At 35.2% G+C, this 24,974-nt stretch overlaps 1 protein-coding gene across 4 annotated transcripts in view; it reads left to right on the forward strand.

Annotated features, from left to right (window-relative positions):
- Positions 1-17,479, forward strand: part of LOC149795270 (uncharacterized) — a 33,433-nt gene extending 15,954 nt beyond the window's left edge. Inside the window, exons 3-7 of one of the 4 annotated variants that reach the window (XM_089964998.1) lie at positions 4,407-4,564; positions 5,517-5,715; positions 11,133-11,252; positions 14,796-14,918; positions 16,722-17,471. In XM_089964998.1, the coding sequence (XP_089821124.1) occupies positions 4,407-4,564; positions 5,517-5,715; positions 11,133-11,252; positions 14,796-14,918; positions 16,722-17,012 (891 nt within the window). In that variant the 3' untranslated portion in view covers positions 17,013-17,471. Of the gene's footprint in view, positions 1-4,406; positions 4,565-5,516; positions 5,716-11,132; positions 11,253-14,795; positions 14,919-16,721 lie in introns of all 4 variants that reach the window. The other 3 variants (XM_089965000.1, XM_089964999.1, XM_089965001.1) reach the window with 3 other exon arrangements.
- Positions 17,480-24,974: the final 7,495 nt, after the last annotated feature.

Here is a 24,974-nt window from a genome sequence, read left to right on the forward strand (position 1 = left end):
TCCCCTTAACCCCACAGTAAGCAATTCCACGTGTCCCCCAATCACAATTGTAAGCAATTCCACGTTTCCCCCAGTCACCTTTGTAAACAATTCCACATTTTCTCCCAATGACTACGGTAAGCAATTCAACGTTGTCCCCTTAACCCCACAGTAAGAAATTCCACGTTTCCCCGAATCACCATTGTAAGCAATTTCACGTTTCCCCCAATCACCTTTGTAAACAATTCCACATTTTCTCTCAATGACTAAGGTAAGCAGTTCAACGTTGTCCCTTTAACCCCACAGTAAGCAATTCCACGTTTCCCCCAATTACCATTGTAAGCAATTCCACGTTTCTGCCAATAACAATTGTAAGCAATAACACGTTTCCCCCCTACCACTATTGTAAGCGATTCCACGCTTTCTCCTAATCACCACTGTAAGCAGTTCAACGTTGTCCTCTTAACCCCACAGTAAGCAATTCCACGGTTCCTCCAATCACCATTATGGGCAATTCCACGTTTCCCCCACCACCACTGTAAGCGATTCCACGTTTTTATCCCAGTCACCACGGTAAGCAGTTCAACTTTGTCCCCTTTATCCCCACGGTAAGAAAAGCAGTGTATCATTAATGTAATACAACTTGCCCCGAACGTCTTGATATTAAGGAAGACTTTACGCAAAGCAATAACGTTTACATTAATGTTTTGCAGTATTAATATTTCAATCTCGTTCAGTTGATTTGTGTTTCAGTTTACTCGTTTCATGGAAAATGAACATTCTAAAAATATATAGTGATAATAATATTGTGTGTGTTCTACATTTAGTTTAGTGACATCTAAATTTCATGAGCTGAAATAACTTACAGTAATGTATTTGATTGAAATTTAATCAAATACAAGGTTTTATACGAGACCGATAAGTAGATACATTAAACTTGTAATGCAGTTTTAGTGAGTCAGATGTCATATGATACAAAATTTCTTAACTTTTCATGAATTTGATTCAATTCTTTTTAGTGCAAAACAAAAAGTTGTAAAACTTCACAAATTTGCTACGTATTTAGCGAGAACAAAGTATGAATTTAGTGATTTTTGAAAAACAACAGAAAATTGACATTATTGTATGTTTATATATATATATATATATATATATATATATATATATATATATATATATATATATATATATATATATGTGTGTGTGTGTGTGTGTGTGTGTGTGTGTGTGTGTGTTAAAAATTTGATTTTATTTTGGAAGACGCAGTGGCTCCATACTTAGTCTGCCTAACTCACGACCAAACGGATGCAGGTTCAAATCCATTTCGTAGCGTCGACCAGGATCAGCTACTGATGTGTGTCCTTGGACACTTCACTGCAGTTGCTTCAGCGCTAAATAACCTACTTGTGTTGATGTTCAGTATACACATTCAATATGGAGGTCGATAGTAGGAGGATTATCATGTTAAATTTCCTTTTGTCTCCACAATTTAATTATAGCAGTTCTACATACACGTATCGAAATTACCGTAGTATGCTAAAAGTGAATGTTCCTTTTCTTCGGGAGGGAAGACATTTATACATTCATAATTTACTCTGCATGCAGAAAATATGAACAATGCGACTCTGTTAAAATATGTTTTGCAGGTGTGAAATAATAATTAGCAATCTGATTAAAAAAGGATCATTGACATAATTATTTCAAAACGAATACGCCTAACGTCTCAAAACAATCCCATCTTTATCAAACTAATAATATATGGTTCGCGAATAGTCAGTTACGCAGTTTCGCCTTAATAATACTTTCGAAGAAAATTAAGTCCGTAGCCACCCTGAAACACCTAGTTGGTTTAGATTAATAAAAAATACCCATAATTCGTCACAACAGCAATCGACATAGCTATATTGAGGGGCCCTGCACTTCAGGCCTAAGATCGTCCTTATGAGTTTCTCAAGCTATATTCTATACCAATCGAGATTCAGATACTCTGGCCCCGCGCGGTCATGGTCGGCCCTAGGCCCCGCATACTCCTAACACCGCCTCTGATTGAATTATCCATATAGCTGCTAGTACACCTATTTATAATTTCACACTTAATTACTGTGCAATACGCGTTTACTTTTTTGTACTATTGTGCAAAATATATAAACGAAAGTAATCCAGAAACATTTTGCAACTCAGCAATAGAAAGTAATCTCAGTGACTGCAAGTCTTCCAATCATGGCGTATTTCCAGGTTTTACCTGTTGAGGTAACAGTCTTCAGAAATGACATAGTTATTGTCAGATGAACAAACAAACACATAGAAATTGGTAGTGCAAAAGTTAGCAAGTTCACTCTGGCAATGATTGTATCAACCTTGCTTTGAAAATTACACCTGATAATGGATTGCAGGGTAGTTATCTTACACCAGCTAATACACAAGTTATCCACACTCAGACCAACAGAAAAGAAAATGTTAAAGCTCTCAACATTATATTGATTGCGTGTCTGGTGTAAATATTTCAAACAATCAGTTTAGATCAGTTATTATTTTAAAATAAATAGCTTAAACTCCCACGTTTAGATAAATCTATCTAAAGGAACAGCATAACACGATACTCTGTGGAGTGACTAATTTTGGTTTAAATTGATGTTTGCACGAAACTTCATATATACTAAATATAGAAACAATTTGACAAATTTTCATCATGTCAGACTCTTTTGCTGTGCAAGAAATTAGATAGAAAATGGTTGTTCAAAAAGGAAAATGTGATCTTGACAGATCCTGAGGATACATTAGATAAGTGGTTAGAACTACCGGTTGGTGTTACCGTGGAATTAATAGTTGGTTTATAACTAAAAGGTTTTATCCAAGGGAATGGGAGATGCGGTTGAGTTTTGTAATCTGCTCCAACTGACTTTGGTATTGAATGATTAAGGATTATATCTCTTCGTTTTCACCTATTTAACTTGCAACAGGTGAAATATATTTCACACAAATATTTTAGAATTGTGAAATAAGTAATCAATTTTACTTTTGGCTTACTTTTCAACAAAAGCCTAAAGCCTGGCAGTCGGTACCAGTCCTGCTGAATATATTTTATTAATTTGGAAATATAAAAAAGAACGCGACCACCAATTCTGCATCCAATCACCAGTGTTGACAGCTTCAGAGCCTGGGTCCCACGAACCTTTTCAACGACCTGTGACCATTGCGACTACGTTAAATCGAACGTTAGGCTAACTCCGTAGCTCAGAGGTTCTGACATATGGTAGGCGTACCAATTGTGGTCCGTGAGATCCATTTAGGTGATCCGCGGAAAGATTGCAGAACAATGAATAAACAGAACTTACCTCAATACAACAGGTTAATCCATCGCATTAGCAAGGAAAGACTACTTTTATTACAAGTTGTGTGTTTTTATTTGTAAATCAAAATATGTTAATTAGTGTCCCGTTGTTTCATATATAATGCTTTATTGAAAGCCCTTTAAAGTAGTTAGCTAACTGTACAATCAACATTAGGAAAGATCATTAAGAGGTCCACTGAGACCAGCAGGAATTATTTATTAGTCCATTCACCACTGTCCTAGAGGATTCTCGTAAATTCGAGCTCTTCAATACTGACATGTACCCAACCCACCAAACCACTAGGCATTTCTGCAGCTCTGATTTCATATGAATTTGAATTTACGTCGTTTCTCATCAAATGGAATTTACGACGACTTTTATTAGTGTACGTTGATGTCGGGAATAGACTTTTCGAAGGTTTTTGCTAACAAGATTGACAACCACCATTGAGCTTGTTTCGTTGCAGCTGGCCAACTCATTTTGGCAGATTCCATGTGGGAGTTTTCTGTATCCTCTTATGTAGGTTGACTGATGCTGAACAGTCTGAATTCCAAGTGTCGTCGTAGGTAGTCTACGTCCCATTCCATCTTCCACAGATCAGATAACTCTGGGTATTAATTTCACTTGAACGATGGGTGGCAGACTGTACAGTTATGTATGGTTACATTATTTCGGAGTAAAGTAACTCGGGACAGTTAGTTTCACGTACGACTAAAGCTTTCTATATTATGTCTCGATATATATGTTTAGAATGCATAACAGATCTTTAATGATGTCGCAAGAAGTATATGTACATGGTATACGAGATTTTATCGTGCAAATAGAAGTGGTCTAGAGATTCTGTCACACTATGAGTGATTTTAAATTGCAAACATATGAGCAGTCTGATATTTCTTCTGTCAGTGTTGAAACATACAGTTCTTGAATCGGACTGATTGATGTATGGATGTATTTATTGCTTTGGTGAAGCCGAGATTAAACAAGGATGTTACTATTAAAAACTCACAAGTGGTCGAGAACTATTTTTCCACACTGCTACATTACACAAGGCAGTGCACCATCTATGCAGCTTTGTTATGTTTAACGTGTTTATAGTTTATATCTCAGGAAGAAATTAAGTCGTCCGAGAAAAAAGGGGAAAGGGAACAAGAAAAAGGTACGCGTAAGTCTTCCGGCAAAAAGATGGAAAGGGAACAAGAAAAAGATATGCGTATTTCCTCCTTGGAACAACAGGTGAAGGAATTAACACTTAGGTAAAGAACCAATCCACTCTCTCTATCTCTCTCTCATACACGTATTTTGTAATACTTTATTTCCTGATATTAGCTCATACCGTTTGTCTCTACCTGAAACAATAGTTACTAAGAAGTTTCTGTTTGGCTCAAGTTCTGAAACTGAATAAACAAAATCGCTAAAGTCATGTCTATTATGTCTACGTTACGAAAGTGAATGCATCTAAAGCTTCGATTTTGTAGATCTTTTTAAACAATAGGCTATGTACTTCTTCCATATACTTACTACATACTTTCAATCTACATTCAGGGCAGGAAAGTAAATGTAATGTCTATATCGTTCTAATTATAGGAGTTTTTAGAGCGTACAACAAGTACATCGTAAGTCCTTTTTCTGAAAACGTTATCTAGTATTAATTGTTATAGCTACCAAAAACATTAAGTGTTAAATATGCTTACAGCTATCAAAACATTTTCTATTAAATATTATTACAGCTGAAAAAGCAAGATCAATCAAAATACTTAAGGCTGCCAACAAATATATTAAATGTGATTCCATCTGTCAATTTTTAACTCTATTAAATATTCTTACAGACGAAAACATTATTAAATATGATGACTGCTGTAAAAGTTATATGTTTTATATGATGACAACTGTAAAAGGTATCTGTTAAATATGATTACAGCTGTCATAAGCAATATCTTTTAAATATGCTTAAAGCCGTCAAACAATTATGATAAGTATTCTTGTATGAAAGCCATTTATATGTTTATAATCTATCCAATTTAATTATCAAAATATATTTCGATTTAAAGGATTTTTTAATATTTATTCTTATGCATATGATCGTCGTCATCATCATCATCATCATCTCTTCACATACAAATTGACCAGGTAAACATAAATTGATAATACTACGCGAATATATTTAATGAATTAAAAAATTTAAAGATCAATCGCATTTTCTTTCAGACTGAGCACCATAGCTGGCAACCGAATGGCGGACGCTAATTCGGATATAACAGATCTGAGCGACCAATATCGGCCTACAAAACTTGCGGAAATGTTTAAGGAAGTTTACAACGAGGAATGGACAGACGCTTTCCAGTATTACGATACATTGGTAAAAGGTGAAGACAAAGTTTTGGATAATCTTGCTTCCATCCCTAAGGTATGCGAAGAAGATGATAAGGATTTAAGTTTGATTAATTTAACATGGTACAACTCCAGAAAGAAACTAATGTAATGTTTGGATGAAAGGATATGTATGCGTTGTTAATATTTTACATGATAAAACGATTCTTCTATTAATATTTTTTTCTGACAGACCAGAAATGAATCCATTGATTTAAGTCAGTTTACCTATTGTCCTTGCAGTTCCATAGACTGTCTTTCAAACGTATTCGAGAAAATATAGTAATTACGTGAACTAGATATGTTGCGCAAATTATAGCATAATGTCGTGAAAATGATAATTTTCTGCTGATGTATGATTGAATCATTTAAAATAACGAGCAAGGATGGCACACTAAATGTATTTGTAAGTCTCTGCATTCGTATGGGAAAATATGAACCAGTTTTTTTCTGAGCAATACTGCACGACGTTAGGAGAACAAAGTAATTGAAGGTACATTGGCATGCAAAGTATATTTACAACTGTAGGTTCCATACTACATAGTTCCATTAATAATACGCACATAGTACAGTCCACCATTATACATGGTGGCGTATAGTGCGCTCAATCATTAGTTTTAAAAAAATGCTCGTTTTGGTCAGCTTAAAGTTGAAATTTAGAGTCATATTGTGAATACATGCGCATTTAAAGACAATTCCAATTGGTCTCGAATGGTGGGATTTCGAATGTCTGTTGATCAAACTAAATTCTGCTTTCTATCTGTGATGGACTGGATATATTATCTGCTTCAATTCCGTACGATGTATATGTGACTGAAGAACCTGGCTTTAATGCAGCTGCTCATGTGGTTCTGTTCTGTCATTGATGGTTTGGAAGCATAATCAGGAAAAATATGAATTATTTTAATTGAAATTCTCAGAAAGACGCAAGATTAAATATTGTTTGCTAGGGAATATTGAATTCACTTCGTTTTTAGGTGCAGTAAGAAAATGCGATTTATGTTAGAAATATAGTCGAAATTACAGTTCATTGTCGCAGGATGGAGCTTTTCTTGAAACCCATGTAATTGTGATTGGCATAAATAATTAAGGAAAGTATATTTTAAGGAAATTCAAGACTGAAAAAGGTAAATATATTTATTGCCATTGTTATTACCAGCTAAAGACGATAGATGTATATGTCATGTCACTTGCATGATCTTTGTTTACATGTCCTGTATGGATATTACCCTCTAATATTTTTGAGATAATGTTTGAATTTGTAGTAGCTATATAAGTTATCGCTACTACAAATTCAAACCCCATCTCAAAAATATTAGACGGTAAAAAAATGTAAGCAGCTGCGGTGTGACAATCCATTTCGCGAGCGAAAATAAGACTTTATCGTCATCTTGGCTTATTTATTTTGAATGTCGGTTTTCTATCAAAACCCGCCTTCTTCACTTGCACTTCTGTTTCGAATTTAGTGTTTCGACTGACTTGCAAAATGGAACGTATCTGAGGGATACAGGATAGCCCTTGGAATTACTATGCCTTTCAATGCTATTTGTATAGACCCTTGAAAGCACCACTCATAGCCTGAGCCATTTGATTTGCTAATAGTTATGAACTTCTCATAAATAACTGTTTAAATGATCATAATGGTATTTTTAATAATGTGTGTCTCACGTGTGAGACACGTGCTTGGTTGAAAGTTTCTTTTGTGACTCGATGAACTTATCTATACCGTCAACTTTATCATCTTTACTTTTCAAATGGACAGCTCCGGTGGCCTAGTGGTTAGAGCGTCCGCCTCGGATGCGGAAGGTCGCGGGTTCGAACCCCTGCTGAGTTAGACCAAAGACTTAGAACATGGTACTAACAGCTCCCTCGCTAGGCGCTCAGCATTAAGAGGTTGGTGTTAGGACTGGTCGGCCTGGTGTCAGGATAATGTGACTGGGTGGGACATCAGGTTACATGTCTGCGGCATGATGCCTCAGTGCAGGACATCACTATGAACTGTCACATCGTAGCTACGTTAAAAATCTAAATCACACACACACACACACACACACACAGACATGGAGCAAACAGCATGTTTACTTCATCCACAGACAAATCTAAAACAAAAGCTCCGGCGTCTGCTACATGAGTGTACATTGTTTACAATCAGAAGTTGTTCCTAACAGATGATACTATTTTAGACGCTCGTGTCTTTTAGTATGAAGCAGTGCATTGTGGAAAAAAAGTTTGCACGATTCTGGCAATGCAAAGCTAATGGGGAAAACAATGAACAGGTAATAATCTATGTTGTTGGGCATTTGAAAAGATCCCGGATCTCTGATATGTATCACCGTCATCTGACCTTCTCAGAGCATTTGGCCAAGGCGATGCATTCTGCCCAGATCGCCCTCAAAATATCTACATAAATCAATGTAATAAGTAAAATTAAATATTTGTGAATTTAGCATTCTCGAATGTTTCAGTTACAGAGTTTTTCCTATTTGGGTTTGTCAGCTTCATAGTGTAATGTTTCAGTCTGCAGCTGATCAGTTCCACACCAATACCTGGTTCCATACCAATACCTGGCTCCACACCTATACCTGGCTCCACCACACCTATACCTGGTTCCACATCTATACCTGGCTAATTTGGAACATTTACTAACTCTACCAACGATTTGCAGTTCCACATCTATACCTAGCTAATTTGGAACATTTACTGGCTCTTCCAACGATTTGCAGTTCCAAACCTATACCTGGCTAATTTGGAACATTCACTAACTCTTCCAACGATTTGCAGTTCCACACCTATACCTGGCTAATTTGGAACATTCACTAACTCTTCCAACGATTTGCAGTTCCACACCTATACCTGGCTAATTTGGAACATTTGCTAACTCTTCCAACGATCTGCAGTTCCACACTTTAATCTGGTTTAACTGGAAGGTTAATATTGCAGTTTGCAGTCGACTAGTTGCACACCTAAAGTTAAGTGGTTAAGTTCTAGCAATTACTAACTGCAAGATTGACGTAACATTTCGTTTTATCTTATTTTAATATTTAGATTTTACTTATGTTCTCAGTTTAAATGAATTGCATTTTTGTCTTGGTTTGATTCGAGATAAAATTATAATATGGTTACATTGCTGTATCTGTGACATAAAGGCCAATTGATATATTTTTTGAACATATTTATTGAAATTAACATCTATACATTTAACAACAGACCACAACACAATATTGCCATACTCATATTTTGTGTGGTCCTCGCGAATCAGTATGACAAGTTGTTCTGGTGCTCAGATGCCAACGTAAAGCATTCGAGCATCAACACAAATTGTCTCAATCGTACTTGAGCGCAAGAAGGTATTGTCACAGCCACATCTGAGCACCTGAATATATGGTCATAATCACAGTTGTATCATTAAGAAATATTAGCCCCATTGTAATTGAGCACCAAAATATATTGCACATACCACACATGAGAACTAGAAGATATCATACTTTCAAATGTATAAAGGTTTAATTATTTTAAGTTTTATAAACTTTGATCTAATAGCACATAGCTTGCGGCCTGATCAATGGGCGAGGTATGTAACTGAATTATTCAAATAATCTCAAACATTTCTTATAGGAACGTTTCCAACTTTAAGCTCGTGGGTAATTTGGGTTTACTTGCCTGATTTAAAACGGATGCTTTCCATTTTATAGTGTTGATATCGCTATTTTCCGTCCGATGCGTAGAATATACGATTTTTCCTTTTGAAAATACACGTATTGTCTGTCATTCGCCTGTAGAAAACACTGGTACCTGATATGGTTGCAGCCGCCTTCGCAGATAACATTTTAGCTGCATGTTCCTAGTCATGTATAAATGTTAGAGCTAGTGGTGGAGACATACTGGCACCTTGACCGACTCCAGACATACAACCAACAATTCTGCAAACATGATAATATAACAGAAGCTATTATATACAACAATGACTAGAAATATTCTTCCTTAACCAAAAGAAAACATCGTCAGTACCATACGAGACCGCACTCTTTCCGTCGGTTCGGCGTGGCAACTTAGTGCACGTCGGCGTGTAATTAACCCCCACGCCCACACTAATCAGTTGTCAGTGAAGTAGAATTCCCTCAGTTATTGAACGAATTATGGTGATGTATACAATTCCTTATAAGGATGCTAAATTATTTATTGTAAATTTATTGATCGAACCTTGTCATTTTCCGGGTTAGGTCAAACTTAATGTTCCGTGGTGATATCGACTCCTACATTTATGTTCTGTTCGTAATGTGATAATATATGACACGCTATCACTCTGCAAAATAAGTTGTTGTACAAAATGGATTGTGTTCTGAACGCTGTAATATTTGGATGATAATACACCAATTGCGTCAGTATGATGTTACTATGTCTTATTATAATCTGAATCAGTAGTAAAATCATTGCTTTTCTCATTTTCCTGAACCTCTGCTGACCTGTGAATGCTCTTACTTGTATTCAATATAAAGCAAAAGTTATACCTTAATAGGAAACCAAATATCTACCGAATTCAGTGTCTTCAATTCTGCGCAGACTGGCTTAGCAGACAAGTGTGATTCGGCAGGTCAAGGAAACATTTTTGTACGACTGCTCCAGTCATTTCAGTCAAGTTCAAACTTGTCCACCAAAAACGAAACATATTACATCTTGACTTTTATTTCATGTTATGTCCAGCTTAATTCCGAACAAACAAATGATATAGCCTTGGTCATTTGAACTTAAAAGAAATGGAAATTTATCCAAAATGTAGAAAAAAGATCGAATCATACAAAAAATTTAAACATTGGAGTGATGCCTTTTAGGCGACCTAAGAGCAATAAGGCACATATATAATCACTAAAAGAAACAACAGACCAAGACTTTTTGATGCATTACTTACAAAAGTTACGTAATTTATAAAGTCGTAATGAAAATGTGCTTGGTACATTCGTGATAACCAACAATGCTCTGGGCATCACCTTTTTTAAGTGGTGGTCTTATCTCAGGTTATCTAGTTCGTGCAACTGAGTCATATGAGTTCTACTGCTTTCCTTTCAATTCATTACAGTCGTTGCAGACTGAATGAACCTCCGTGATGCACTGAGTGTTTGAGAAATAGATAATTTCTGGATGATTTATGTGTTCAAGTTAGCGTTTTCTTCTGATTTCCAGACCTTTCGGTCTCAATGTTTAAGAATCAGAAATAATAATAATAATAATAATAATAATAATTGACATATCACAATAAGAAAATATTTTTATTAGATTAAGTCAATACACCACTCTCGTTATGAATGAGACGACTGAGCCGTGCCAATGAAACTTTATAAATATATAACACCTTTTTCATTAAAAGGAAACTCGACAAGCCTCGTTTCCTTCTTAAAGTAAAATTTATACATATATCTGTTAGTGTGTATGTCTATGTCCTTTATCATTTTTTTGCAGGACATTTATACCTTCTGCAAAGATTTATTTAACCAACAATCAGACAGTTTAGAGATACACATGCAGTGTATGCTAAGTATCATGAAGGATCCCGTATTCAGAGTGGATGAGTATAACACTGTAAGTGTCATATGTTGTGTGCTGGTACGGTCAAAGTTCATTTTGCGGTTTTGACAAGTACCATTTTCGACTATTGTTTACAAGAGACAAACATGGAGGTCGAAATTCAGACAGCTCTAGCTTACATAATTCTAGATATTCAGGAAATTAACGTATAAGCTCAACAAAAATGTCATACATTCTATGACTTGCCTTTATAGTTACCGAGCAGCATGTATTCTTCATTTTATTTTCCTAAATGTGTACATCATGTGCTAACAACAAAAATGACCATTAGGTATACAAATGCTCGTCTCATCAATTTTTCACTGCCCTCTGTGACCTAGATGCTGTTTTTTCCCCATTGTACATGCTCATTTAATGTATGTATCGATATTAATGCAGATAAGTATAAATACTCTGTAGTCAGTGTCTACTGGCGACCGCTCCGGTTGCTTAAGTGGTTAGAGCGTCCGCTTCGGATATGGAAGGTCGCAGGTTCGAACCCCGGCCGAGTCATACCAAAAAGACTATCAAATGGAACTAGCAGCTGCCTCGATTGGCGTTCAGCATCATGTGGTTCGTATTAGGGCTGGTCGGTGTAACAGAATTGTAACCGAATGGGTTTTGGATTAAATGAATAACGCAAACACAATGTGATGGGCGATGGAAATTTATCAAATGAATTAATAAAATATATATATATATATATATATATATATATATATATATATATATATATATATATATATATATATATATATATATGTATGTATGTATATATTATAATACAATGATTCTCTCACGCTCTCAACATACGATTGATCCAGTCACTCTACACAAACATTCACAAATTGAGGAACGAAAATATGATTCATGTAATCTTACGTATGGAAAGTGAGATTCAAATAATCTCAAGGAATTGAAATACGTTTCAAATAACAGTATGCGCTGTAAGTGAGTTTCACATAATCTACTATAATACAAATAAGATTGAAAATAATCTCATGTAAATGAAAATGTACTCAGTTGAAACATCAATTGGAACAAACAAGACTCATAATACTTGTGCAGTTATATGATTCATAAACTGATGAACTGCACATTTTCACCGAATTCTTGGGTTGGCCCACACATTTATCGGCCGCTCACACGGATCCACCACATGTACAGACATACGTATACACATACATACAGACAGCATACAGCACCCTTGTATTGGCTACGTCTACATTCGTGGCTGCACCACGTGTACAGACACACGTATACACATACGAATAGACAGCACGCATCACTAAACAGCTACAGTCAGCCCTACACAGTTACAGTCATCCCTAAACATCTACCGTCAGCCCTAAACAGCTACCGTCAGCCCTAAACAGCTACCGACAGCTACCGTCAGCCCTAAACAGCTACCGTCAGCCCTAAACAGCTACCATCAGTCCTAAACAGCTACCGTCAGCTCTAAACAGCCATGAACAGCTACAATAGAACCAAACTGGTCATAATAATGAGTTCTTAAAAATATTTAGATATGTGCTAATAAGTTAAACTGTAATAGCTTCTTGTAATTCAAAGTTCACAACGTTTCAGATCTGCGTAATAGTAAATGCATCAATACACGATATAACATTAAAACCTCAATAAGCTTCACATATCAAATAAAATATAAATTTATCACTTACACCTATGGCTGGAGAACACAATGGAGAACGTTTACTCCTTGACAAGATCCAAAATGACTTGTGTCGGTTAGAAATGTAATCTACCTTAAGTCCATAGGAGAGTGTGTAACAGTCAGGGTAAAATACCCGTATATACCGCGCTATTACTGTCTGTCGCCGTAAGTAATTCTCGACGAGATACATGCTAGTACAGCAACGAAAAATGGTCAAAACGTTCTAAGGCAAAACCAGTTTATGTCTTGTGTTATTCTGTGACAGTCGGTCTGGTGTCAAGATAATGTTACTGGGTGGGACATGATGTTACATGTCTGTGGCATGTTGCCCCAGTGCTAGACATTATTATAAACTGCCACACTTCAGACATCGCAGCGATATGACTGAAAAATGTTAAAGTTCCTTTCAAATCCACATCGCGCTCGCGCGCGCACACACACACACACACACACACACACAACAAACACAAGGTCCACTGACATTTTGAAATGTTTGGATCTCCAGCAAAACGTTTTCAAATTGTCGTTTGGTGTCTTTTACAGGTGCGCTCTTCGTTCAATACAGGTGTACATGAAGCAATATTTATGAACACTGACGTGACTTCTTTATTGTGAGGTCTTAATTTATTTAAAATTTCGACTCAGTGTTTGCTCGTATAGATACATAGTGTTGAGATTGATTATCTGTATGCACCATTATTGTTATGTATATCTATATTGTGTGTGTTAATTGCCATAACTATAGATTGGAATTGTCATTTATTAAATAACATACTAAACACCAATTTTCTATATGATAGTATGCTGGTACTTTAGTAAAGATGACGACATTTGAGTTGAGTTCATGAGTTTTCTGAGAAACCACGATGATCTAATTTTTGTTTTACTAGCTGCTAAAGTGCCTGGCCTTGATTACGAGTTGAAATAATCTACAATGAATATTCGACTCTAATTTTGTTCTTCAAACTTCGTCTTTGTATTTATATAAGAGATATTTACCTGAAATTAGTTATTCCTCGCATAAACAAACGTTTTTTGTGACAAGTGCAAAAAATTTATTCATGTTTTATTCTTAATGCAAGTTCGTCTCAGCACAAGAGGATATATCGATGCTCATGTAAATGTTTCGATGGTGATATTTCATCATTTGATCATCATTTATTTAATAATTCCCGGTCTTCTATTTGTTCATAAAACTCTACCATATCAGATGTAAACCTATTTTTCATTTATTGTTTAATTTCTTTCCTACTGTGTTTTTCCCCTTTTCTTCTTTCTTTTTCTTCTTCGTCTTCTCTAAAGTGGTTAATTCGGGTTTATTTTTTTATTTTTTATTGCAAATTACCCACGTGCTGCATACTAGCCATCCAAGAAAGCTATTATTGTTGCATATAGTTCTAAATAGCAAATAAAAAAAAACGAATTACCATTCCTCTCGAACCAATTTATCAATATTAATCATAATTAACAGGAATCGTATATATGTACAATTTATACAAATGACGATGACGTTCCACCCAATTCGACATCTGCAATAGAAAAGGATATTGTTAACGACATTTTCATCGAACCACTCAGACGACAAAATATGACAGAAAGTGGCCAAACATACACGATTAAATGGAACTAAGTAGCATTGCATACTTTTTAAACACTTGTCATTTTCTATGAAATACCTTTTTGATGGCATCATGAGACATCTTTGTTTCTTATAAGCCAGCTGAGCTATATTATGTACATTTAAGCCTCTTGCTGACATTTCCCTTCTTTCTGAGTTCGGTTTCGAATAATATGCTTTCTATGGAAATAGGCCGTAAAGTCAAACGAAGCAATGGAATCTTTGATGAACTGAACCATCTAATTTTGTTTATAACTATACCTTTAAGGTTACTACCAAGAAAGAGCATTCAGCCAGAGATGAATCCAAAGAAGCAGAACAGGAGACAAGAATTCTTATAAAGAATTTTCAGAAAAGCATGGCAAAAGAGTCCACAAGTAATCTATTCAAGGTATTAATCTTTTTATATATAGATCAACTCGTAAGTTAACCAGAACTTAACACTTAAATAAATGCACGAACTCACTGAATTTCTATTTAAAAGTGCAATGTACATAAACGAAATTAAATATAAAATAAATTTTAAACCCATACACCAGATAGAGACAAACGTGGTTATCCTTTATCTCATATAGAACATTTGAATTTATAGTCTTTTATAAAAGATACTGATATAGTTAAACATCAATACAATCGAATATATTAGAAGAGAGTTTTAATTTGTTCATGCAGATGACAAATCCATGCTACGAGTAATTTCACATTATCACCTAGGTCTCGTGCACCATCACACTAATCCACCTAACAATGCGCACATTCATAAAAAAATACGGAAGAAAAGTATAAAAAAAATTGTTCGAGGAGCACGTGAACCAAACCGTCATACAAGTGGAAATTAACACTTATCTAAATGCTCGAATTGACTCAGTTTATATTTAGAAATTTGATATTTAGAAATTCAACCTCAATTTTATATCTCGAACTATAATTTTAAATAAAAGGATACAAAACAGATCAAATCTTTTTCCTTCTGTCTTGTTATAATAGTTTTTGCTTCTTTTGTTCCTCATTGTTTCTTTGGTTTTTTGCGGGTGGAATTAAAATGAATGGAATAGTCAAAGATGGCTGAATGCAGCCACACTACGATAACCCTGGACATACGATATTACGATTTATTGCCTCTATGTAACTGGAAGATTTCGATAAAATTATTTTAGACAATAAATTATTAAAATTGAGTTTGTTTATTCAAATTACTCTTTTCTTGCTATATTTCATCTTAAAGAATCATTTTATAGTTTTGTACTTAAAACACTCAGTAACTTATGGATACTTGGACTGCTACATCATCTTGACTTTCTCTTGGGTCTCTTGATATTGAATTGTCCATGTATTGTGCCTTTCATTTACAGTGATGTAGTATGGAGTAGGTTTATGCACGTGTAATATGATTGTCGACCCAGTGCAAGCATTGCAAGATGAAAGTAGGCTTGAACGAGACCTTTTTAATATATGACGTAGAAATTGGGCATTCTTTGATTGGCCAAAATACTGTACTTTAAATACATTAATTCACATTATTTAACATCAAGAGGTTAACATTACAGGTCTTTAACATAAACAGGTTAACATAACAGGTCTTAACTGAATCTGGACCTATCCTGAAGATCACATGAGAATGCGAGCGTGATATACTATTCCAACAGTTCGGTTAGCGACTAAGCGTCAGTTTTCAATCTTCAAATTATGCATTCCTACTTGGTTAAAAACTTTCACCTGAGTAGTCCAAGAGGACACAACTTATTTTGGCTATTTCTTTTGTCTGTGCCCCAGTCTGTAGTTTATTTCTTGTGACTGTTTTTCCGCTTGAAATAAAAGTTAATGACGTAGAAACGGAGGTAGAGAAAGAAGAAATGATCTTCGTTAATGATGGCATCTAGTTCCATTTTTTATTTTTATGAATATCAAATTCTTCAAAATTGGTATGTACTGACTGAATAAACTTGTCTGAACTCAGTTCAAACTTCAACATAGTTGTCGAAATGCAGTTACATAACAAATAATGCCAGAAATCAGAAGGCATATAGTAAATCATTAATTTTACTTTGGATGATACATCCACCCTAGCATATGGCCTACACTTCTGCAGGGGACCTCAGAAACCTCAGTACATTTAAAACATTCTAAGTGAGACAAAATTATCCTATTTACCCCATTACAAGTGTGTATCAACAAACTGTATTTTTTGTTTCAGCTCTACCGTGATGTGTCGTCATTTAAGAAGAAGCCGGAGTGGATGAAGGATGTGGCATCTAGTGAAGCTTTAAAAAAGTTCACATCAAAACTGTTGGAGCTTATATGGTTGATGATGTTCCAAGATCCACCTATTGTTCTAAAATGGTTGGCACCAGGCTCAAACACAGACAAAACTAGTTTTGCGTTCTACACAAAAAGTGGCGATATTGTCCAAAGGACCGTCTGGCCCGCTATCTATTTGTCCGAAACAGGACCGCTGATAGCCAAAGGTGTTGTTCAGACGAAATAGACATAGTGTGAAAGTACCAAAGTTACGTATATAATCCATTAGTCGAAGAAGGTAACTGCTTCTGTTTAGAGAATCACCTATAATGGAGTATTTATGTCAGAGAGAGAGAGAGAGAGAGAGAGAGAGAGAGAGAGAGGGAGAGAGAGAGAAACCATTTGTTTTATAGTATGAGTCACAAATCCTTATTTTATCATAGTCACAAAGAAAAGGATGCAATATATAACATTATGAGTGAAAACTGTTCACATTGAAACTGAATTTATTGATGTACTGCTATACGTACATAATATGAATCTCACTATTTTATATCATTATATTTCATAACATTAAGCTATTGTGTATTTTCTAACATTAACTTATTGCGACTTACTCGGGAAACAAAAAATTTGCGGATAAATTATATCTATCTATCTATATATATATATATATATATATATATATATATATATATATATATATATATATATATATATATATATATATATATATATATATGGGGGTGTGTTTGTGTGTCTGTGTATAAGCTGAATTAACATTTAATAAAATAATTCTATCATAAAGTTTTATCATTTTTAATTCGTACTTTACGGAAATTCCAACCCAGGTCCGCTGGTAAACGGCTCCAATCGCTTTGCCTGCACGCACCAGTACATGTACTATCACGACTAATGACTGTGAAGTTAGATGAGAGTTAATTACTAGGTCGATATGTGAGTGTCCGCTACTAACGACTGTATATGCTATCGACTTTGTCCAGATCTTTATCGAAGATACATATGGGGTAAAGAGCGAGGTCCGAAACAATGACGATGACGACGACGGTAGGATTAAGGGTTGCAGACTTGGTCATGTCAGAGACCTTCATGCGAAACTTAAGCATGTCAAATCGTAGCGTTCCCAAATACTTACTGTAACTGCTGGAACGATGGTTCAGGTCGTGGCAGTATAAGGCAAAACAAATCGCCTGTTCAAAACAGCGAGTCTTATGGTACTCGACGTAATGAAAGCTCTTTTCTGGATCTACTCGGTCCTGGGTATACGCCCCTTGCTTTGAAATGGCCGATATTTCAAAATATGGAGCTTTACCTTTTGGCATCTGACAAGTGAGAAGGGTATCATAAGATACAACAATTCATAAATGTAACTGAAATTTATTTAAATTGTGTACTTTAATGCAAGATGATGTTTCAAGAAACAGAACTTCATAATATTCACGAATTTGCAAGGTATTTATCGGAACAGACAGAAAATTTAGTGAAATTCAAACAACAACAGAACATCGGCATTATTGTATGTTATTTAATGTATATGTGTGTATATTTAAAATGTGTTTTTTTTATTATTGGAAAACGTAGTTACTTAGCAGTTTGTCTGCTCAAATCACGACCAAAGGGATGCGGGTTCAAATCTTATCGTCGCGTACGCCAGGGTCTGTTACTGATATGTGTCCTTTGGCATGGCACGTCACTGTAATTGCTTCGACACTAAATAACCTGCTTGTGTTGGTGTGTCATACAGCACCAGACCAATCCATTCAATTAATGGATCATTTTCAGATATTCACATATAATTTAATAAAGTAATTTTTTAGAACGCCAACATAACAAGAGTTTGCAATGAAATGTACTTTCTAATAAATATCATATATTTCTGTTCTGTCATAGTTATTTTCCTAAGGCTAATATTATAACCAAGGCTATGCATTTTTAGAATGTTCATTTTCCATGAAACGAGAGAATTTGCTTGTAACTTGTCCTTTAAAGAACACAGTTTCTATGTATGTATGTATGTATGTATGTATGTATGTATGTATGTATGTATGTATGTATGTGTGTGTGTGTGTATGTATGTATGTATGTATGTAAGGATGGATGCATATATGCATGAATGCATATATATATATATATATATATATATATATATATAGAGAGAGAGAGAGAGAGAGAGAGAGAGAGAGAGATTCATTGCACTTTTTAAGCTAATAATTAGTACTGACGTTTACTGCAAGTAAGTGCATAACTAGTCAAGAGCTGGGTAAGATACTGCAATGAGTTAAATAACTCCCCCCACCAACACACACATCACTGTATCATATATATATACCTATCAGCATTGCCAAGCATTACAGACAGCAATACAACACTAACTCCAAATATAGTGGGGGGTTTCTGGATATGATGTGTCTTCAATATGAAGGTGAAATGAGATGCTGAAATGCAGGGGTGAATGTCATGGATAGCATGCTTATGAAAATGATTACAAAGCCATATTGAAGTGATGATTTTTTTTAAGTATAATGACTAAAATGCATGTATGGCATACAAAGATGTGCTGCTGAATGCTTCTTTAGAAACCAAATATAACTGACCAGAACATAACGAGTAAATGTAATTTTTTTCCTAGTAGAAGCTTGTAATCTACAAGCACTGATACTGCAGCTATGTTATTTTGTGGTATACGGTAACAAGTTTAGAATACCACTAGAAATCCAGAAGATACAAATGGATACCGTATACCTGCACTCTTTCTCAAGATATCAGATTAAACAAAATGCTTTCCAAGTAATAGAGGGTGAGGTGAAAACAAGACTATAAACATGAAAATATTTTACTCCAATAGGACACGATCACCTGTAAATGAATTACATATTCTGCTATGACAAATACAGAAATTTCGTTATTTTTATTTTTTAAGACTATATACACTATGCAGAGAATTATCCAATGTCAAACTTAATTATCGTCTAATAAGTATGAACGTTTTTTTTTACTAATGCGCAAAAAAACTTGACGAAATCTATCCGGAAACATTTTGCTACTCACCCATATAAAATAATCTCAGTGACTACAAAAGGTCTTCCAATCATGGCATATTTCAACGCTTCCCAGTTGAGGTAATCGTTTCAGAAACAACAAATTATTGGATAGATGAAAGAACAATGACATAGAAATTGGTAGTGTATATATTACAAATTTCACATTAACAATGACTCTATCAATCTTGATTTGAAAAAATGAATCCGATAATTGAGTGAAAGCTAGTTATTTTATACCAACTAACATACAAAAAGTTTTCCACACTGAAACCAACATAAAATACGGTTTTATTGCTCTCAACATTATATTTATTGCATGTCTAGTATAAATATTCAAACCAATCAGTTTTGATCAGGTTTTTGTTTCTTCAACAATATAAATAGCTTAGTTTCTACAGTAAGTTAAATCTATCTAAAGAAAGAATACAATGTGATAATCTATGGAGTTACTCTTTTAGGTTTTAATTTATGTTAGGACTAAACTTCACATATACTGCATGCAGAAACATTTTGACTACGTTATTATCTTTCCGACTCTTCTGTGCTGGAAGTGGTTATTCAAAGAGGAAAATGTGATTGTGGTAGATCATAAGGATACATTATATAAGTGGTTAGAGCTACTGGATGGTATGTAAGGAGTAACTAAAGTGATTGAGAGCAAAATACAAGAACCAACCGCATTTGCCTTCCCCTTGAATAACCATTCAGTTATACAACTGATTTGCTCCAACTGGCTTTTTTATTGACTAATTAAAGATTAATGTCTTCATTTTCATCTGTTTAACTTCAAACAGGTGAAACATAATCCATGCAAATATTTTAGAATCTTAAAATAATTAATCTATTTAACTTTTGGCATACTTTCCAGCAAAAGCCAAGCCTGGCAATCGGTATAATAATTTCCTGCAGGGTCTGATTGCCCATTAAGCACACTAAGCACGTGCTTGGGGCGCCATCCCAACAGAGGCACCAGAAAAAATTAATTTTTATTTTGCTTCTAATATTGGGGTTTTGCTTGGTTTCACATTTTGTAGGAAGGGAGACCATACTATTTTCAGTGTTTTGGGCCCTGGAAGACATTAATCGGGCACTGTTTTGCTGAACATTTTAATGCCTTATTCCTATAGGAATATAAACAAGAACATGAACCAGTGTCGACGGCTTCCGGGCCTGGATCACTCGAGACCTTTTCAATTACTTGCAAAAATTTAGGCCATTTTCTACAATGAGAATTAGGATAACTTCCTACCTAAGAGGTTGTCTCCCTATGATACTCGGACCACATGTGGCCCGCGATCTCCATTCAGGTGATCTGAGAAAAGACTGTGGAAAACAATCGAGAACCTGAACTTTGCTCAATACAACTGGCTCATCTACCGCTTTAAAAAGGAAAGACTACTGATTTTAAAATATGAGTTGTGTGCTTTATAGGTAGAACAAACTGTTAATTATTATTTAGGTGTTTTATCTGAAAAGCCCTTTACAGTAGTCAGCTAACGGAACAATCAGCATTAGAAAAGATCGTTATGTAGTCCGCCCAGACCAACAGCAATTATTTATTAGTCCGGTGAAACACTCTGCAATGTTCTTTAATTAGTGTATGTTGTTATCGAGAATTGGCTTTCGGAGGTTTTCCCTGGCAGGATTGAAAATCCTTAGTCAGCCTATTTCTGTAAGTGTGTTTGTGTGTGTGTGTGTGTGTGTGTGTGTGTGTGTGTGTGTGTGTTTGGGATTGTTAACGTAGCTTTAATAATTTTCCAGTCATGTTGCTGCGATCTCTGCAATGTGGTGGTTTATAGTGATGTCCAGCACTGGGCATAATGCCGCAGACATGTATCATCATGTCCCACTCAGTCCCATTATCCTGACACCAGGCCGACCAGTCCTAACATTAACCTCCTAATGTTGAGCGCCAAGCAAGCCAGCTGTTAGTACCATTTTTATAATTGTCTGGTTTGACTCGACCGGGACTCGAACACGCGACCTCCAGCATCCGAGGCGGACGCTCTAACATTTAGGTCACCGGAGCGTTCTGTTGCCTTGCAGCTGGTTCGCTCAACTTGGCTGATTCCACGTTGCATTTTGCTTCACTCTCTTATGTAGGTTGACTGATGCTCAATTGCCTGAAATCCAAGTGTCGGCATAGGTAGTCTACTTCCCACCCATCTTCTACCTATCCTCTAACGCTGTGTAATATTGTCACTTGAACGGTAGACGGAAGACTGTTCAGTTGTGTATGATGATACTATTTTGGAATAATTTATAACAGTGGTTGAGAACTGTGTTTTCCCACACTGCCAAACTACAGTGCGCTCTCTGTGCAGCTTTGTTATCTTTAACATGTTTATAGTTTATCTCAGGAAGAAAGTAAGTCGTCCGAGAAAGCGGTGGAAAAGGAACCCCAAAAAGATATGCGTAAGTCTTCTGAGAAAAAAGTGAAAAGGGAACGATAAAATATATATGCGTATTTTCTCCTTGGAACAACAGGTGAAGGAACTAACACATAGGTAAATAATCCATCTTTTCTCTCATTCACTCTTAAATCATCAGTGACGTATAAAAATAACTATAAAGATTATTAATATTCCCCGTTTTGTAAATGAATTTAATATGGTAAACAATTTCATCGCAATCCTTTTTGCTTTTCATTACCCCCTCCCCTCTTAAGCATAAGGGACAAAATAGGCAGAAATCTGGAGTGAGAGAGGAAAAGAATTTGGGCTTGATGAAAACCTCGAAACTGAGCTTACACCAAATAGCCTACAAGAATATGGTTCGTCGTAATGGTATGTGCATACTTTCTTTGGGATTTATATACAGTCTTTATATAATCAATGATACAAAGCTGCAATAGCCTATCGACAATATACAGTTAATTTCTTGGTTACAAGACACACATGCTGTAATGTATTTAATGCATTACTGTTGTTGTTGTTGTTTCTCAAACCTATTATAATGTTCTCAAAAACGATTAATATTAATTAAATACGAAAATGTCCAAAGGCCGCCTCTGTGTATATCTGTCTGTCTGTATCTGTCTGTTTGTCTGTCTGTCTGTCCCTGCCTCTCTCTCTCTCGCTCTCTCTCTCTCGTAAACGTGCATTTATAACACTACAGGTAATGATCGTTACTCATGTCATTGATTCATACCTGACACAAAAAGTACTAACAAGCTTCACCTTGGTTGACGTTCCAAAGCTGAACTGACAAGATCGTTTAATTCGTGTCTTTACGTTACGAAATTAAATGCCTCAAAATTTCGATTTTTTACATCACCTTATCCAATAGGCGAGTCTCAAAAAACTTTGCATACAACAGAACTAATTCTCATTTTTAAGATATACTTCTTTCAGTACTTACTACATCCTTTCCATCTACATTCACGGAAGGAATGTAAATGTAATATCTTTGTTCTATTTTACAAAGTTATATATATATATATATATATATATATATATATATATATATATATATATATATATATATATATATATATATGTGTGTGTGTGTGTGTGTGTGTGTGTGTATAAGCGATTACAATATAATATTTCTTACGGTATCTCTGCTGATAATGTCAGCTTTTTACCGGTTTTGTTCTGCTGTTTTGTGTATACTCGCGCACAGAATATAAGTAGTAACATACTTGTCATTCTCATTCGAAATTCAAGGTAAAATGTCAAATAAGCACAACAGAAATTGAAGAAAAACAAATAAGCACATTGTGGGATTTGAACCGGGATTTCTACATGATATTTGGCCATGATTATCACTTCACTGAGTCAGTATCGAAACGGCGGATCAAAGTTTTCTCTATCATAGTGTTATCGATGTCTAATGACCGCAGTGATTAAAATATTTTGCCATTCACTTCAGAACATGTTCACTTTTATTTTTCTATGTAAATCCAGTATTTCGCGGTCTAGCAAAATATTTTTATAAACTTAATATGTAAGTAATGGTATACGTTGCCTAAATATACACTGTAGATTCATTATTCATGATTGTGAATGAAAAATATCTTCCAAATTAACAGTATTACTGCTTGGTGTGCAATCTACATTTACAATAAATGATAAATAATATCATCAACCTGCCAAGATAAAAAACAACAAAAGAAGCCCATTAAAAATACAATAAACCAGCTATGCCTATAATGTCCATATTTTCGGAAAACTAAAGTAAATCAAAACATAAGAATATCATTTATTTCACCTGACAAGTCAATGGAAGCTCATAGCCAAAAAAATTAAGCCCCCAAACCCCAAATTCATGTATGCATTTGTTCATGTCCGAACAACATGTTCGACACCAAGTATTATTATATGCTCATTTTTGTCTCCGTTAAATTTACATTGTTAGAATCGTGCAATATTTTATTCTATTGCACACCTTTATATTGCACTCGCGTGCATGACACGTGTGCCCAATAGTGTATTAGGAACAACGGTGTAAACAAATCATGTACACGCATGTAGTAGACGCTTTATGTTTTGGTTGATTAAATTTGTTACTAAATGAACTAAAGCAGATGTTTCGTGAACTGCAACATACCAGCTGCTTTGCAATATCCCGCGTTAACATTTTTGATACAATGTTTCAGATTTAGGCTAGCGATAGACGCCGGACAGGTCATAAAATTGCTGCGACCCTACAAATAACTTTCAAGTGACAATGCATAAACATGTATTCTTTAGCTGGTAATAAATAAAAAATATACTTACAGTTTTACATCCTGAATTTCCTCAAAATGTAGTTTCTTAGTTCTGCAAATCCAAATTACTTGAGCCATGTCATCGGTTCCAAAGCTTGATTACACATTTCGAGACTCTACTGAACTGTAATTTCGGCTACGTTCCAAGTGCAATAACATCTTCCTTACTGCACTCAAAATGAAATGAACAATATATTCCATAGCGTCTTTTTGATAATTACAATTGAAAGAGTTCATATTTACCCCACATTACAATTCCAAACATTCAATGGCATAACAGAAACACACTTGCAGATAAGTCAAGACGTTGCTCCCTCGCTGCACAAATCAGATGTTACTTCATGTAGAACTGACACAGATAAATCCAGTCATTAATCAAGCAGATGTCTAAAATCGACATAAATACCAAAATCTATTCATTCTAGACCAAATGGAA

Source organism: Sinohyriopsis cumingii, chromosome 7, assembly GCF_028554795.1.
Source record: "Sinohyriopsis cumingii isolate HCF-2022 chromosome 7, ASM2855479v2, whole genome shotgun sequence".
Taxonomy (NCBI): Eukaryota; Metazoa; Mollusca; class Bivalvia; order Unionida; family Unionidae; genus Sinohyriopsis; species Sinohyriopsis cumingii.